This window comes from Lytechinus variegatus, chromosome 7, assembly GCF_018143015.1.
Source record: "Lytechinus variegatus isolate NC3 chromosome 7, Lvar_3.0, whole genome shotgun sequence".
In the NCBI taxonomy this organism is placed as follows: domain Eukaryota; kingdom Metazoa; phylum Echinodermata; class Echinoidea; order Temnopleuroida; family Toxopneustidae; genus Lytechinus; species Lytechinus variegatus.
The window spans coordinates 1,594,251-1,607,630 of record NC_054746.1 but is presented as its reverse complement, the minus strand read 5'-3'; the positions used below and the strand labels follow the sequence as shown (position 1 = coordinate 1,607,630).

Here is a 13,380-nt window from a genome sequence, read left to right as displayed (position 1 = left end):
CTTCAGGCGCTGATCCAGGCACGTGCCCCCCCCCCCCTTTGAGAAGCAAAATCATATTTTTAATGTAAAAATGCCATTGAAACAGAGGTGTGACCCCTGTTTTGAAATTTTTTTTGCTTGTCAAATTTTTTCGGGTATGAAATATCCTTATCTCAAATATTGTCAAATCCCCCCCCCCCCCCTGGAAAATCCTGGATCCGCCCCTGAGCTGAGTGTCTTTGATCATGGAGTTCTATTCTCGAGCCATTGTGCAACCACGCCCTCTTGTGTTCACATTCCTATGCATTTAACGTCGTCGTCGACGTAGTCAGAGATTTCTGCTAAAAATTCAAGTAAATCAAGAGCACTGTACGTGTGAATACATTAATTTCATACTAGTTGATGATAGATAGTAAGTACACAGCTTTCTTTTTTTTAAATTAAAGTGATTGATTGTTCTAAGGTTTCCTAAATGGGGGTATGAATGTGCATGTTTGAGGAGTGATCAGAGAGACTGAGAAAGGAACGGGTGCGCCCGTCTTGGATACGATTGACGCTGTTACTTTACGGGGCAGCTCGGGCGCAGTAAGGTCCTGGGCAACCGCATCGAGCTTACCGCCGCTCGCGCTCGATGCCAATGCTGCGCACCCAACATCGACATCGTCGTTTGTCGCAAACTTAAAGTATTAAACTGGTTCTTAGGCACTTCACGTCTTCAGGTGAAAATTAGGAAAGGCTGTTCCAGCATGTTTTTTGTGCTCACAATGAGGGGCCAAATCGTGGTTTTGGGAACCACTCGTAGATTTGTGTACGCGCACTTGTGTACAAAGTGAATGGAGGTGGAAATAGGGAACCGTGCGTGTGACTGAATAAAGTGCTGCTGTATGAAGTGAACGGTGGTTCCCTATATCACGATAATGCCCAATGAGGCTCAATATCTACGATTCACAAAACTGAATTTTCAAATTCTGACTTCTAGAACTAGAAGTCACTCAACAAGTTATTGTCATCTTTGTCAGTTTGTGATATAAAAAAACAGCTTTTTAGTTTTGTGGACAAACTAAGAGTAAGCCGATTGCGTTATCTTATTGATTTGTTTTGGGCATGGCACATTCATAATACATAGCTTATGGGGAATGTACAAGTTCTTTATTTAAATCTTTTGAAAGCTTTTTTTGCAATGATTTTGACTGCTCCTGGACGATTACACCCCCCCCCCCCCGGATCTTACCACCCCTGCCTCCAGACAATTACCCCCCCGACAATTACCCCCCCCCCCTGGACACAACTGCATGTACACTGCACCCCTATCAAAATATCTTCACCTAACCCTATTTCGGGGGTAATTGTCCTGTGGTAGGTTTGTGCACAGGGTAAACATGACTTGATATATATGGACTTCTTTTGCTTGAACATTAGAAATTAAACTTTTAATGAATATAATTCAAAATCAAAGAAAGAGAACTAAAATGATAATCTCATAATTTTAGACAAAAAAAATTAACAGATTGATTTCAATTGCCTATTTATTATCTCAAATTGTTATCATAGTCTCAATAATAATATTGTTGTCTCATTGTTTATTATTGTTGTCAAAATTATGATTATAATCATAATAATATTAGTTATTATTATCATAATAATAATTATTGTCTCATTACTATTATTATTGTCCCAATAATTATTACAAATATAATTACTATCATTAATATTATAATTGTTATTATGATTATTTTATAATAATTATTGTTTCAATAATTACAAGGCTTATAATTATTATAATTATTCTTATGAATAATGATTATTATTGATGTCTAATCAATATAATTGTCGCAATAATTGCTACAATTATAATTACTATCAGTATAATTGTTGTCAGTCTCAACACAGGAAGGGGACTCGGATTACGAGGAGTACCGGTACATATAATTAGAGAGTTAAAAAGTGTTATTGATATGACTTTCATTGATTTTAATGATTCTTATTATAAAAAATATTTGTTTACTATCTCTAGGAAACTGTCTTAAAGTGGCAGATTGGTTTTGAAGAGGAGGGAAATGAGGGATAGGTGAATATCAATGGGTTAATTGCCATTTTTTTTTGTTTAGGAGAGGGTTCTTGGATCACGACTAATAATACTCTTCGTTATCCAAGTCCCCTAGCTCCTATGTGAAATTTGACATTTTTAACATGGTGAGGGGACTAGGATCACGAGGAGTAATTAGACAGTTAAATAGTTTTTTAATGTGATTTTCATTAATTTTAATGATTCTGGTTATAAAAAATATTCATTTATCATCTCTAGGAAACTGTCTAAAAGTGGCCGAGTGGTTTTGAAGAAGAGGGAAATGAGAGGTAGATGAATATCAACGGGTTAATTGTCGTTTTGTTTTAGAGGGGGGACTTGGATCATGAAAAGTAGTTTTATAGTGCTTTAATGTAATTCTATTGATTCTAATACTAATACTGGTATTCATATTATCAAAAATAGGAAACTGTCTAAAAGTGACACAGTGATTTAATTCGGATCAAGGGAGACTTGGATCACGACGAGTAATTATAAATTCTTTTTACCTGACGAAATAAAGCAATGGAGACTGTTAAGAGGGAGATGCAATTTGATTTATTTAGTAAAAACGTGATGACATAAAGCATAATTGTGAGAAACAGATATGGAAAAGAGATTTATTTAGTATAACAAGTAGACAACGAAATAAAGCACTAAGGACTGAAAAAGAAGTAGATGCAATTCTGACTTAGTTAGTAAATTAGGAATTGACGATACTAGAGACTGAAGAGGGATAGGGCTTGATGAAATTTCGAAGATTAGTAAGTAAAAACGTTATAGACGAAATAAAGCAAAATTTTAATTGTCAGATAAACATGAGACAATCCTGATTTATTTACCATAAAAGTAGGCCTACTAGTTGACGAAATAAAGCAATAGAGACTGAAAAAGAAGTAGATGCAATTCTGATTTATTTAGTACACCCAACGCCAATAAAGTAGAGACTTAAAAGAGACATGTGACATAAATGTATTGCGACTGCGAGGTTCGTAGAGACAGGTAGGACATGTTTTACGTTGTGAAAAATTGTTGTGGATCCGAGTCACCAGGGACTTTGATCACAATCATGCAGAGTTTTTTAACATTTAATTTTTTTTAAATTTCTCGTAAAATAGACTGCTTACTATCATGCAGCCACCATTAGGGGGTTAATGCAAAATCACCCCGACGGGGCTCATAGATTTTTGTCTTTATTTCATAAAACTGTACCAAAATAAAGATTATTATTCCGTTTTGGCCTGAAATGTACCAAAATGGGGGAAAATAAACTTAAAAGAGTAAAAAACAGTGACTTACATGTACTTCACTTCCCTGTTTTATCCGAACTTAATATATAAACATATGGCCATTGAGTCCCTGTACAGATCGAGCTAGAACTTTGGTCTCTGTATTTGGTGAGTGGAGCCAACAGAGTTCAGTGTTACAGCCAACATAACAGAGACCGAAGCCTTTGGTCTAGCTGCTGCTAGTTCTCATCTTGATTACAACATGCTTGTGATTTTATGCACAATTGACTTGACTAAGAGTTAGACTTAAGCAAACAACGTCCGAGCAGAGGCACCTGTCCCAAAATTGGGATTGTCCAACTCCCAGAAAACAAGGATGTCCTCACCGTAAACCAAGACAAATCATGTCTTGGTAGAATTAGATTGTCCTTGTTTATGGGGACATGGACGGCTATTGAGAGTGCCAAAAATAGATTCAGTGACCTCAATTCTCCCCCAGTTCACCGTCTCTTCTTCACACTTGCTGTCTTCCGATAATCTTGTTAGTCATTACGTGATATATTTACATTGACTAGCGCACTCGATTGATGTCGGCTTGAAGATTTTGATCATTCATGTAGGTTAAGGTCTCCTAATGATTTGTTTTATCCTCCAGTAACAAAAGATGTTAGTGATTGAAAAATGGCAGTGTGCTTGTGTGGATAATTTTTCTATTTGATAAAATCTCCTGAAATCAGGTGCAGCAAGACCTGCATCTTTTTATTTCAGAAGTAGACCCTCATATCAGTATTCCGGTCAAGGGCGGATCCAGGATTTTCCAGAGGGGGTGGGCACATTTTCCCAAGGAGAAATTTGACAAGCAAAAAAAAAATTTTCAACAAAGAATAAGAACATTTCTGTTTCTTCTGTTTTAACAAGTTCGCCATTTTACATTACAAATTTAAATTATGCGTCTCAAGGGGGGGGGGGGGGGCTTTGTTCCCCCTGGATTCACGAGTGATGCCAGTATAACATGCAAGGAGCTGTGTTTCTCAATAACCAAAGATTGAACTTATTGTCACTTCTTCACTTTTTAATTACCATACTCTTATAGCTTGGTTCACTTTGTTTGGTTTAATACAGATCAGGCTTTTAAGAGAATGCACCCTCTTCAGGGACTGGAATGGACGAGTCTGCAAGAAAAAAAATAACACCATGGCAACTGAAGTATCTTGTATTAAGCTGTAAGCTGTAGAGGGCAGAGATATCACACCATGGGTCAAGAAGTACCACTTCTCAATGAATACAAGCAGGATTTCTTCTGGAAGAGGTTCCCACAAACCCTTCTTGGTGGTCCCAAGCTCAAGCTTGGTTTCTCTGCACCAGCCTATGTCTACATCAACCAAGTCACACTATTCCTCCTGCCATGGCTCCTGGGAGGCTTGTTCACCATCCTGGTGGAGTTTAATGTCCTGGAGGCTTACATCGCTTACTATGTCTACGGGGGCTCCATGGTGATATACGTGCTAGCTGCACAGCTGATTAGCCTGATCGTCCAGCGAAGGGCAGACACGGTGGCCGCTTTTCAGAACACCAACGTCCTTGCTGAAGAAGACGAAGTTGAGTTTGATTCCTGCTGTGGGTACGAGACATTTCAGTACGTTGTGCCTCTGAAGCGATGGAAGATCAACATACTCCTGCATGCACTGGTATCAGGGTTGATGGGCGGGCTGGGATTCTGGTATCTTCTGCCTTCTGTTCTGAATCCCCTTTTCAATAATGTTGGAGCCACGGTTGTGCTCTTCATATTTGGATGGTTAACAATCTGCATAGCACAGTATCCTTTGAGCACAGGGTCACCTCCGGAACCTGCATCATTTAGAGCTATTGATACCCTGGAATTGCTTCCACTGTTGAGACCTTGCTATGTCCTTATCTGCTTGTTTGTTCATCTTGCTTGGAGGTAGGTTCTTTGTTGATTTTTTTCAAAACAATTGTCATTGTAAAATATCCAGAGTTGAATTTTCCAGAACAGATTAGGCAAAGAAAAATTGTGTTATCGACCTCTTCTAGGTGATATTTATCCTATTTTGAACATAAGCCTATATGTTTTCAAAAGATTCAACATACTGCAAGCAGTATCACCTGTACATTTCAACATATAAGATAGACACCAATTTATATTTTAGACAAACTGAATACCATTTTCTCTTTTTTTTGTTGGTTCTATTTGAGTTTTTCTATGTGGTGCCTTCATAATAATTCAAACGAGGCCATATTTATTGATGGTAACTATCAATGGAAATATTTCAAATGTTTTTCTAAGGCATGGATCCAATTTCAGAGAATGCTTTAAATAATAGATTCATTTTACAGAAATGGCTGAAGCAGTGATATTTTGAGAGGATGGATGATTTCTGTTTATTGACTAGTATGTCATCCTTTTCTATGTTTACTGTCAGCTTTGACCCATCTGCACTCCTCTTGTCCAACCAAATTCTCCACGTTGTCTTCATCTTTCTACCTGTGCTATGGTGTTTGGGTATCTTGCCTCCCATTGATGCTCTTGTTCTATGGCTCATGGAGCAGACCCTTGTCCATTTCCTTGGTGGATCACCCATGGCTGGAGACCTCAGGTAAATATTCATTCTGAATTTTTTGCTCCTACCTATTTCACAATTCAGATGTAATCAGTGGCAGGTTATAAGCTACTGTAATCAAGTCATTGGATATGCAGAGAGGAACTTTGTCATTCAATTTCAGAATTTATTAAATGCTTTGTTTAAAACACGACTCTGGGTTCTCTTTCATTTCAGGAATTTTTAATAAGGAATAGTCATGAGATATCATCAAAGCTAATGATATAATGGATATTTGATTGGCTGATGGCAAATTTTGTTTAAGGATTTTTTATTATGTTTCTTAGATGAGACGCATGAAACAGAACCTTGCTGCCTGTGAAATTGGACAAGCATTTTAAATGCGGAATCATATATAGGTTGTTTGCATCATCTATCTTGCTCTAATAATCTCCAACTTTTGAAGCTCTGGAAGATTACAGTTTGCTTATTAAGTATTTGAACCATTTTTGGTAATATATCTGTCTTTAATTTAGTGACTGTTAGAAAAAAAGAGACTGTTTTAATTGTTTGTTACTCGAATCTTAGTAGCATATATTTCTTTCAATATCAAAAGAGAGAAAAAAAGAAATACATAGTAATCTATCGATGTATGTTCTGATGCTAGTTCATTTATTTTGCTTATAATCTTTGTAATAGTCTTGTCTCACGTCTTATGTGTTTGTAGGCTTATTTGTGTTGCACATGATTTTAGCTTCATATTGTTATTGGCTCGTATTCTGATCTCGGGTTTGAATTAAACCCTGGTTTAAATTTTTGGTTCAACTATGGAGAGCCAATTGGGGCACAAATTCCTAGCAGCATACATCCAATTCATTTACTCATATGACACCCAAATTGTCTGGGAATGATATCTGGAGTATTTTGAAGTGTTTCTCATTATTAAAGCAAAAGGAAACAAAATAGTAAACATAAGAAATATACAATATACAGAATGTTAGAGTTTTCGGCTCCCCATAATTTTAGCACAGACGTAGACCATGGTTTATGTTAAACCTGACTTTAGAATATGGGCCAATTGTGTTTTGATTGTATTTGTTTTGTTTTCTTGTTCACAGGTGCTGCCTCATGTTCGTGATCTCTGTCATCATCTCCGTGATTGCTAATTTCATCCCGACCCCTCTTGCAATTATCGTCTTCTCTGCATGCCTAGGATACATTCTATCCCTCGACCTCAGTATCCTGGCCAATCAGGTAATGGCTTTCATGAAGCGATGTTTCCAAAAACCAACCAATCACAGCCCATCACATAAGAAGAAAACCAGTCCTGAACAAGATGCTCATGAAGCCGACACCAAAGTAAATGACACAGGGCTGGGATGGAGGTTTGGATGGCGAGAACTACTAATCAACACCTGTATGGTGTCAGTCGTAGGAGCTGTCTCAGGAGTCTGCGTGCATTTCAGTTCCTCAGTAGCGCCTTCTGTTGTCAGAGGTCTTGGCTATGCTGTCATATCATTAATGATGCTTGTTAAGATCATGGGCAGCTGCCAGCAAGTGTTCATATTTTGGGGAATGCTTAGAAACAAACTCTACCCAGACTCGATCACCAGCACACAGAAATACAGCAGCAGGAAAAGAAAGCTGTACAGACTTGGCTTGATAAAGAGATTCCTAGTTGATTTGAGTAAGTTTCAAGGAATAGTGTTTTCCATGGTGATATCACAGGGGTATTCCATACTGATTTTGCTCATATATTGTGAATTGCTGTGATAGTGATGTTAGACATGAAAAGGTAGAATATATGGCACCATTTGATTGGTATGAAATAGATTTAATTTTGTTCAAAGGTAAATTGGCCTTTCCAAATTGGTTTAATATATATATTCTGCTGTATGAAGATATAATGGGGTATTTATAGTCCAGTCAGGTTTATCTTTTTATAAGAGAACCAGAAAGAGTCTGTATGAGTGATATTCCAGATAAGAGAGTAATAGGAGAAAACCATTCATGAGAAAATATACTGGTTAAAGGATCTATTTCCAGTAATATATCTCATGTACATTATGACATATTTCTCTTCAGCTTTTTTATTTATTTATCCATCCATTCTCCAATGGGTATCTATCATTCCAATTCAGATGGTACACAATAGGTATCTGAAAGTTCATATTTTAATTTGATTATTCAGTAGATTAATCAATTAAATCAGTATATTCATGTTAGATTAATTTTTAATTCAATGTTTTCTTTAAAAAATTTTCATATAGTTTGTCCTTTCATCATGGAAGCATATCTTGGACTCATATTGGTCTATACTGGGCTTTCAATACCATCTTTCTGGTTTGCAGTTGGAGCTGTTTATTCATTACGCAGGGTATGTAATTCACCTTTGCATTTGCAAGTACATTTTCATGCTTGTAAAACCAAATATCATTATTAACTCTCAAATTGTGTGGGGTTTTCTCTTTTTTTTCTTAAACTGCATTCACTTTTTTATTTTTCATTTAAAATGGTTAGTAATAGTAAGTAGAATAGTGTTAGTGTATGGTAATTACTCAGTTCTTTCACAGCATTGTCCTAATGTCATTGTTATTCCGATCAGCCATTCCTTTCAATAAACACACAGAAATAGTAAATGATATGGTAATGTGCCTTTAACAAATGAGTATTTGTATTTATGTTTGTCATTCTATAAATTGATTCTAATTTGGGATATTTTTAGTAGAAACATGTTCTCTTGACTTCAGTTTCAAAACCCAAGAAGCAGACACTGTCTTCTTTTTGTAGAAAAATGGATAATATGATCTTATTCTCATTTCAGATATGGCAGCATACAAGGAGTTCTTTATTAGATGTGTCTATCCTTCACGTACTGCTTGAGCTGCGTCTGTACGGTGGACTGACTTATGTTTCCTGGTGGCCTACCGACTTTGGTCTTCAGCTGATCCTAATTGGTTTTCTACACTCTTGGATCTGTCAAAGCCTGCACAAGGTCTACTGTTACCTGACCATCCTCATCACGTCCTACACCATCGAGAAGCAACGGAGGAAGTCGTCCCTCCCGCTTATCGTCATCTCCATCATTCTCTTTCCAATTGTCTTGGCAACCATAATGGCTTCCAGTATCCTGTCGGCCCCTGTATTACCCCTCTTCACCCTGCCGATCTTGCTCATTGGGTTCCCAAGACCACTCAGGTCATGGCCTGGAGCGGTTGGTGCAGCTGCCAATGTCTGTGCAGATACTGTATATTACAAGCAGCTGGAGAGAAGCCTTAGAGGAGTACTCAGGAGAGCAGTGGCCACAGGCAGTTTGGGTAGGTTTTCTTGTAGGGGCCTCTGATGATGAAGCAATGTTTCTCTCTTAAAAGGAGCATCAGTTTGTTGATACATATAAAACAAATCATCTGTCAAAAGTTCTCAAAACAGTTGGGAGGCCCAGCAGTTTAAAAAAACATTGAATATTTAACCCATTTTGGGGTTTCTACAATATCCCAGTTTCAATCGCCTTAGACCCTTTGACATCATTGGAGTCACCCTGCCACACAATACTAGCACTAGGTATATTACATTTTGTAAAAGATCATTTACACCATATTGACATCATATGGCACTCAACCATGAGCCCATTACCAGGCATTAATGATTAGCCAAATATGAATTTTGATTTATCATGAAGTTATTAATGTTGTCGTTATTAGAAATCTACACTCAATCATGTTATCCCTTATACGATTCCTGGTGAGCGTTTGTAAACTTCATTTCATTCCTTGTAATGGTTAAGGACTATACTTTGCAAGAGTGAGGGAAATATACACCACCAACCATGGATACTTCCTGAATAATTTACATATTTCCAAATTTTCTTTCAGGTGAGATCTCACCAGGATCATTCCTCCTACTGCGGTTTCAGGATCGCATGGCGTGGCTTCAGGTCTTAGAATGTGGTTATGGCTTCATGACCGTCAGTCTGAAGGGAATGGAGCTGCAGGAGACCTCATGCCACACAGTGGAGGCAGCCCGTCTGGACGACATCTTTGAGGCAGCTTTCTCTCATCCGAAGGAGAAGTTCCCAGTGTGTTCCCTCAACCAGTACCCCTTGCACACCTTGACTCCAGTGGATGCGCAGCCTGTGGACACCTACTCAGATGCTAGAAATGTTTTGACTGGCATCATAGACTCCCCGTACACTTTAGAGATGGTTGATTCTTGTTTTATCAAAACCCTTGTGTGGCTGCTGGTGAGACATAACTGTGCCAAAAGAAAAGACCTACCCACTCCCTCATCAACTAATTCAGATTTCAATGCGGGTAATATTAATGGAAGAGGAAGCGTAAGTAGTAGAACAAGACTTGTGCAGACGAATAGAATCGTCAGTGTCAGTGAAGACAGTGGACGAGCTGAGTCAATACAGTCTAAACCTATGAGCAGTCAGGCCAATAAGCATGGTCAGACAAAGAGGAAGTCTTTAGTAGGTTCTTGGCATAGCCTTGATAGTTGGGATGATGATCCCCTAGAGCTCGAAGTAATGAACGCCAAACCCAAATTAAATTCAAGTGCAAATAAGAAGGAAGCTCAGGTACTCAAGGAACCTGCTGGCCTCCCTGGTGCAATCTCAGACATTTCAGATGATGAAGTGGATGGAGTCGATGATCTTCTGAATGAATTTGAATTTGGTTTGCCTGCAGTGGACATCCATGCTCCTAAGAAGACAACCCTTGCAACCAAGAACAGTCCTTTCGCCCAAAGAAAGATAAATCTGAACACATCTGCTCAGTTCTCGTCTCCTCACTCGTCCAAGTTAAGCTTACCCCTCAAATGGCGGGAGATCCCCCTCGACCAGAGCCTCCTAGCCCCTCTCCTGCAGAAGTTCCCACTTGAATGGTACAAGCATGTCATCGCTCAGCTTGGGATCGAGTCCAACAAGTCTCCTGGGGACACTGCAGCAGAGATATCATCAGATGAAGCCCTGACTACCATGTATGCCAACCTGGTCATGGCTTGCTATGGCATCGTCAATGTCTTTGGACTGGGAGGAGTGTCGGCAGTAGCGGCCGGAGCTAGTCATGTCTACAAGGTGTATTCAGGTGATATCCCGTGGTCCATGAACCAGGAGTGGCTGACATCTGATGAAGAACTCCATGCAATCGTGTTGCAGGCATACAGGTAAGAACAAAATAAGTTTGGAATGTCCTGCAATCCATGACTGTATTTGCCAAAGTCTTGATCTCTTGCAATATGCCACAATTTCTCACTCTCATGTACACAGTGCTTGGTTGTAAAGTATTTTGTATTCTGGTAGGCATTTGTTAGGGGGTTGATCATGACTGCATTTTGAAAATTTTAAGCTTTTGGGGTGGCATGTAGCACATTTCAGCATTGGGCAGGTGCCTCTTCAGGGTGCATTTTACTGTATTAATCATTAGTAGACATCAAGTGCGCTTTGGCCTTCATGACTTTAAGGCCGACAGAGGCTCCGGATAGAGGGGTAATATATGTATCAAAGTGGTTAATAAGATCCAGAAACTCCACGGATCCATGCCTCATTGTTTTATATTCTTCAGGTTTGCTTTCAAGTTGGCTTATGACCAGACTGTCCTTGGTGAAGCCTCAGACCTTGATGAAATCGTTGAATACCTTCAGGAGTATGAGAGCGAGTGGTACATGGGAAGAGATACTGATGCAGAATGGGTAGAAGCTGTCCAGAACAATAAACCAAGGCTCTTCTCACTCATCTATGATGCCAATGAAGTAAGTGATCTTCCATTGTATTCATTTGTTATTTGTTGTAAGGTAGTATTCAACGACAACGCCACGTAGAGACAATTTAAAGCACTTTAACTTGTACTCATCAGAGGAAGTGCAAGAATGAAAAGTAGCTGTTATTCTGAGAAGTGAGAAGGCTTTAGATCATCTCAACTGCACTTAATGATAATAATATGTCCTTTTATATAGCGCAGTTTTTATATGCATATACTCAACTGCGCTTTGATACTTAGTATCATATTATTACCCGGGCTGTAGCTGAGCCGTCATATTAATAGGCGCTAAAGCGTTCAAGGAATAAATCCTACCGGGTACCCATTCACCTCACCTGGGTCAAGTGCGGCACAATGTGGATAAATTTCTTGCTGAAGGAAATTACGCCATGGCTGGGATTTGGACCCACGACCCTCTGTTTCAAAGTCCGAAGACTAATCCACTGGGCCACAACAATCCACACTTCCCCAACAATTGTTTGTATTATAAAGTAAAAATAAACAAAACGATGTTGGTTAAGAATTGTTATAGCAAATAGCAGATAATATCACTGTCACCTGAAGACTAAATCTCACAAAAAATATGTCTCTTGAAACTTTTGTGCCACCATTTGTAATTTTCAGTGCCCCAATTTACTGGTTTATCAGACAAAGTCTGTTTTATCTGACAGTTACCTGTAGTATCAGTCGGACACCTGTGCTGCTCGGCCAAACAAAATCAAGGAAAATTGTCAGATCTGACAGCTTTTCAGTTGGCAGAGGTTGATGGAATGCTCTCAATATCATTAGACATGAAGATCTGTCTGCTACCAGAACATTAATTTGTATAGTTTTCCATTCCTTGCAGAACACTTACAATGGACGTGTCCTCTCCAGACAGCCTGTAGTGGTTCACATTGGAAAGCTCAACTCTGAGATGGTTCGTTCACTTTGGTCTTCACTCTCCTTGGAACTCTTCTACTTCACCAACGATGACGAGGAGAGATACAGCATCCAAGCACATCCTGTCATCCTCAGGAACCTGACCGTCCAAGCTGCCGATCCACCCCTAGGATACCCGATCTATGCCTCAGAGCCCCTCTCTATTCCCACATGGTAGGCCTTTCATTGCTTGCTTTAGAACTCTTCTGATCTTCCAACAATTATGCGAAGGGATACAGCATCCAGGCACATCCCAACCTCCTCGGAAACCCAACTGTCCAAGCTGCAGATCCACCTCTAGGATACCCGATCTATGCCTCCGAACCTCTCTCTGTCCCCACATGGTAGGCCTTTCAGTATTTACTTTCAGTCCTCCATCATCATCTCAAGGAAGAGATAAAAGTTACAGACTATAAAAAATAAAAGATACTCCTTGAGTCTGTTGCAAGAAGGAATTAAAATCAAATGCAACTTGGAAGAATGGGCAAAGTTTCCAAATGAGCACTTTTTGATAAATTTAAATTAATTTTTTAAAATTGCAACTCATTTTGTGGTTTTCCTTGTTCCAGAAAGTTGATCCTCTTCCTGGCTTTCTGGCAATGCCTCCAAATAATAATGATAGATGTGTTTTTTTTTTAAGTGGCTTTGTTAGATAATTGAAGCACTGTTCAATGCACATAATAAAATTGTGGAGTCAGACTAATGATATATGCTTGAATGATCGTAGAATAAAATGTTGATGAGGTTATCATTTCAGCTGTTTAATTATTTTTAACAATCATGTATTTCATATAATGTATATCAAGAAACAACATAAATTTATGTGAAGATTTAGTTCCTTAATTACAATCAGGACATTTTTTGGGGTA

The 13,380-nt window shown here is 38.7% G+C and overlaps 1 protein-coding gene across 1 annotated transcript; it reads left to right on the top strand.

Moving 5' to 3' along the window:
• Window positions 1-281: 281 nt before the first annotated feature.
• LOC121418175 (pecanex-like protein 4) lies at window positions 282-12,888 on the top strand. Its single transcript, XM_041611896.1, has 9 exons — window positions 282-391; window positions 4,396-5,215; window positions 5,715-5,888; window positions 6,950-7,518; window positions 8,102-8,208; window positions 8,656-9,148; window positions 9,704-10,997; window positions 11,396-11,582; window positions 12,438-12,888. Exons 2-9 carry the CDS (start codon window positions 4,527-4,529, stop codon window positions 12,687-12,689), a joined length of 3,765 nt encoding a protein of 1,254 aa, XP_041467830.1. The 5' UTR covers window positions 282-391; window positions 4,396-4,526; the 3' UTR covers window positions 12,690-12,888.
• The last annotated feature ends 492 nt before the right edge of the window (window positions 12,889-13,380 follow it).

What these genes read in the sequence shown, in the direction of transcription:
- LOC121418175 (XM_041611896.1), top strand. Translation starts at nt 4,527, where the DNA reads ATGGGTCAAGAAGTACCACTTCTCAATGAATACAAGCAGGATTTCTTC. An exon ending in GAGATTCCTAGTTGATTTGA is followed by an intron (nt 7,519 to 8,101) that starts GTAAGTTTCAAG and finishes ATTTTCATATAG; the next exon opens with TTTGTCCTTTCATCATGGAA. An exon ending in TCATCTATGATGCCAATGAA is followed by an intron (nt 11,583 to 12,437) that starts GTAAGTGATCTT and finishes CATTCCTTGCAG; the next exon opens with AACACTTACAATGGACGTGT.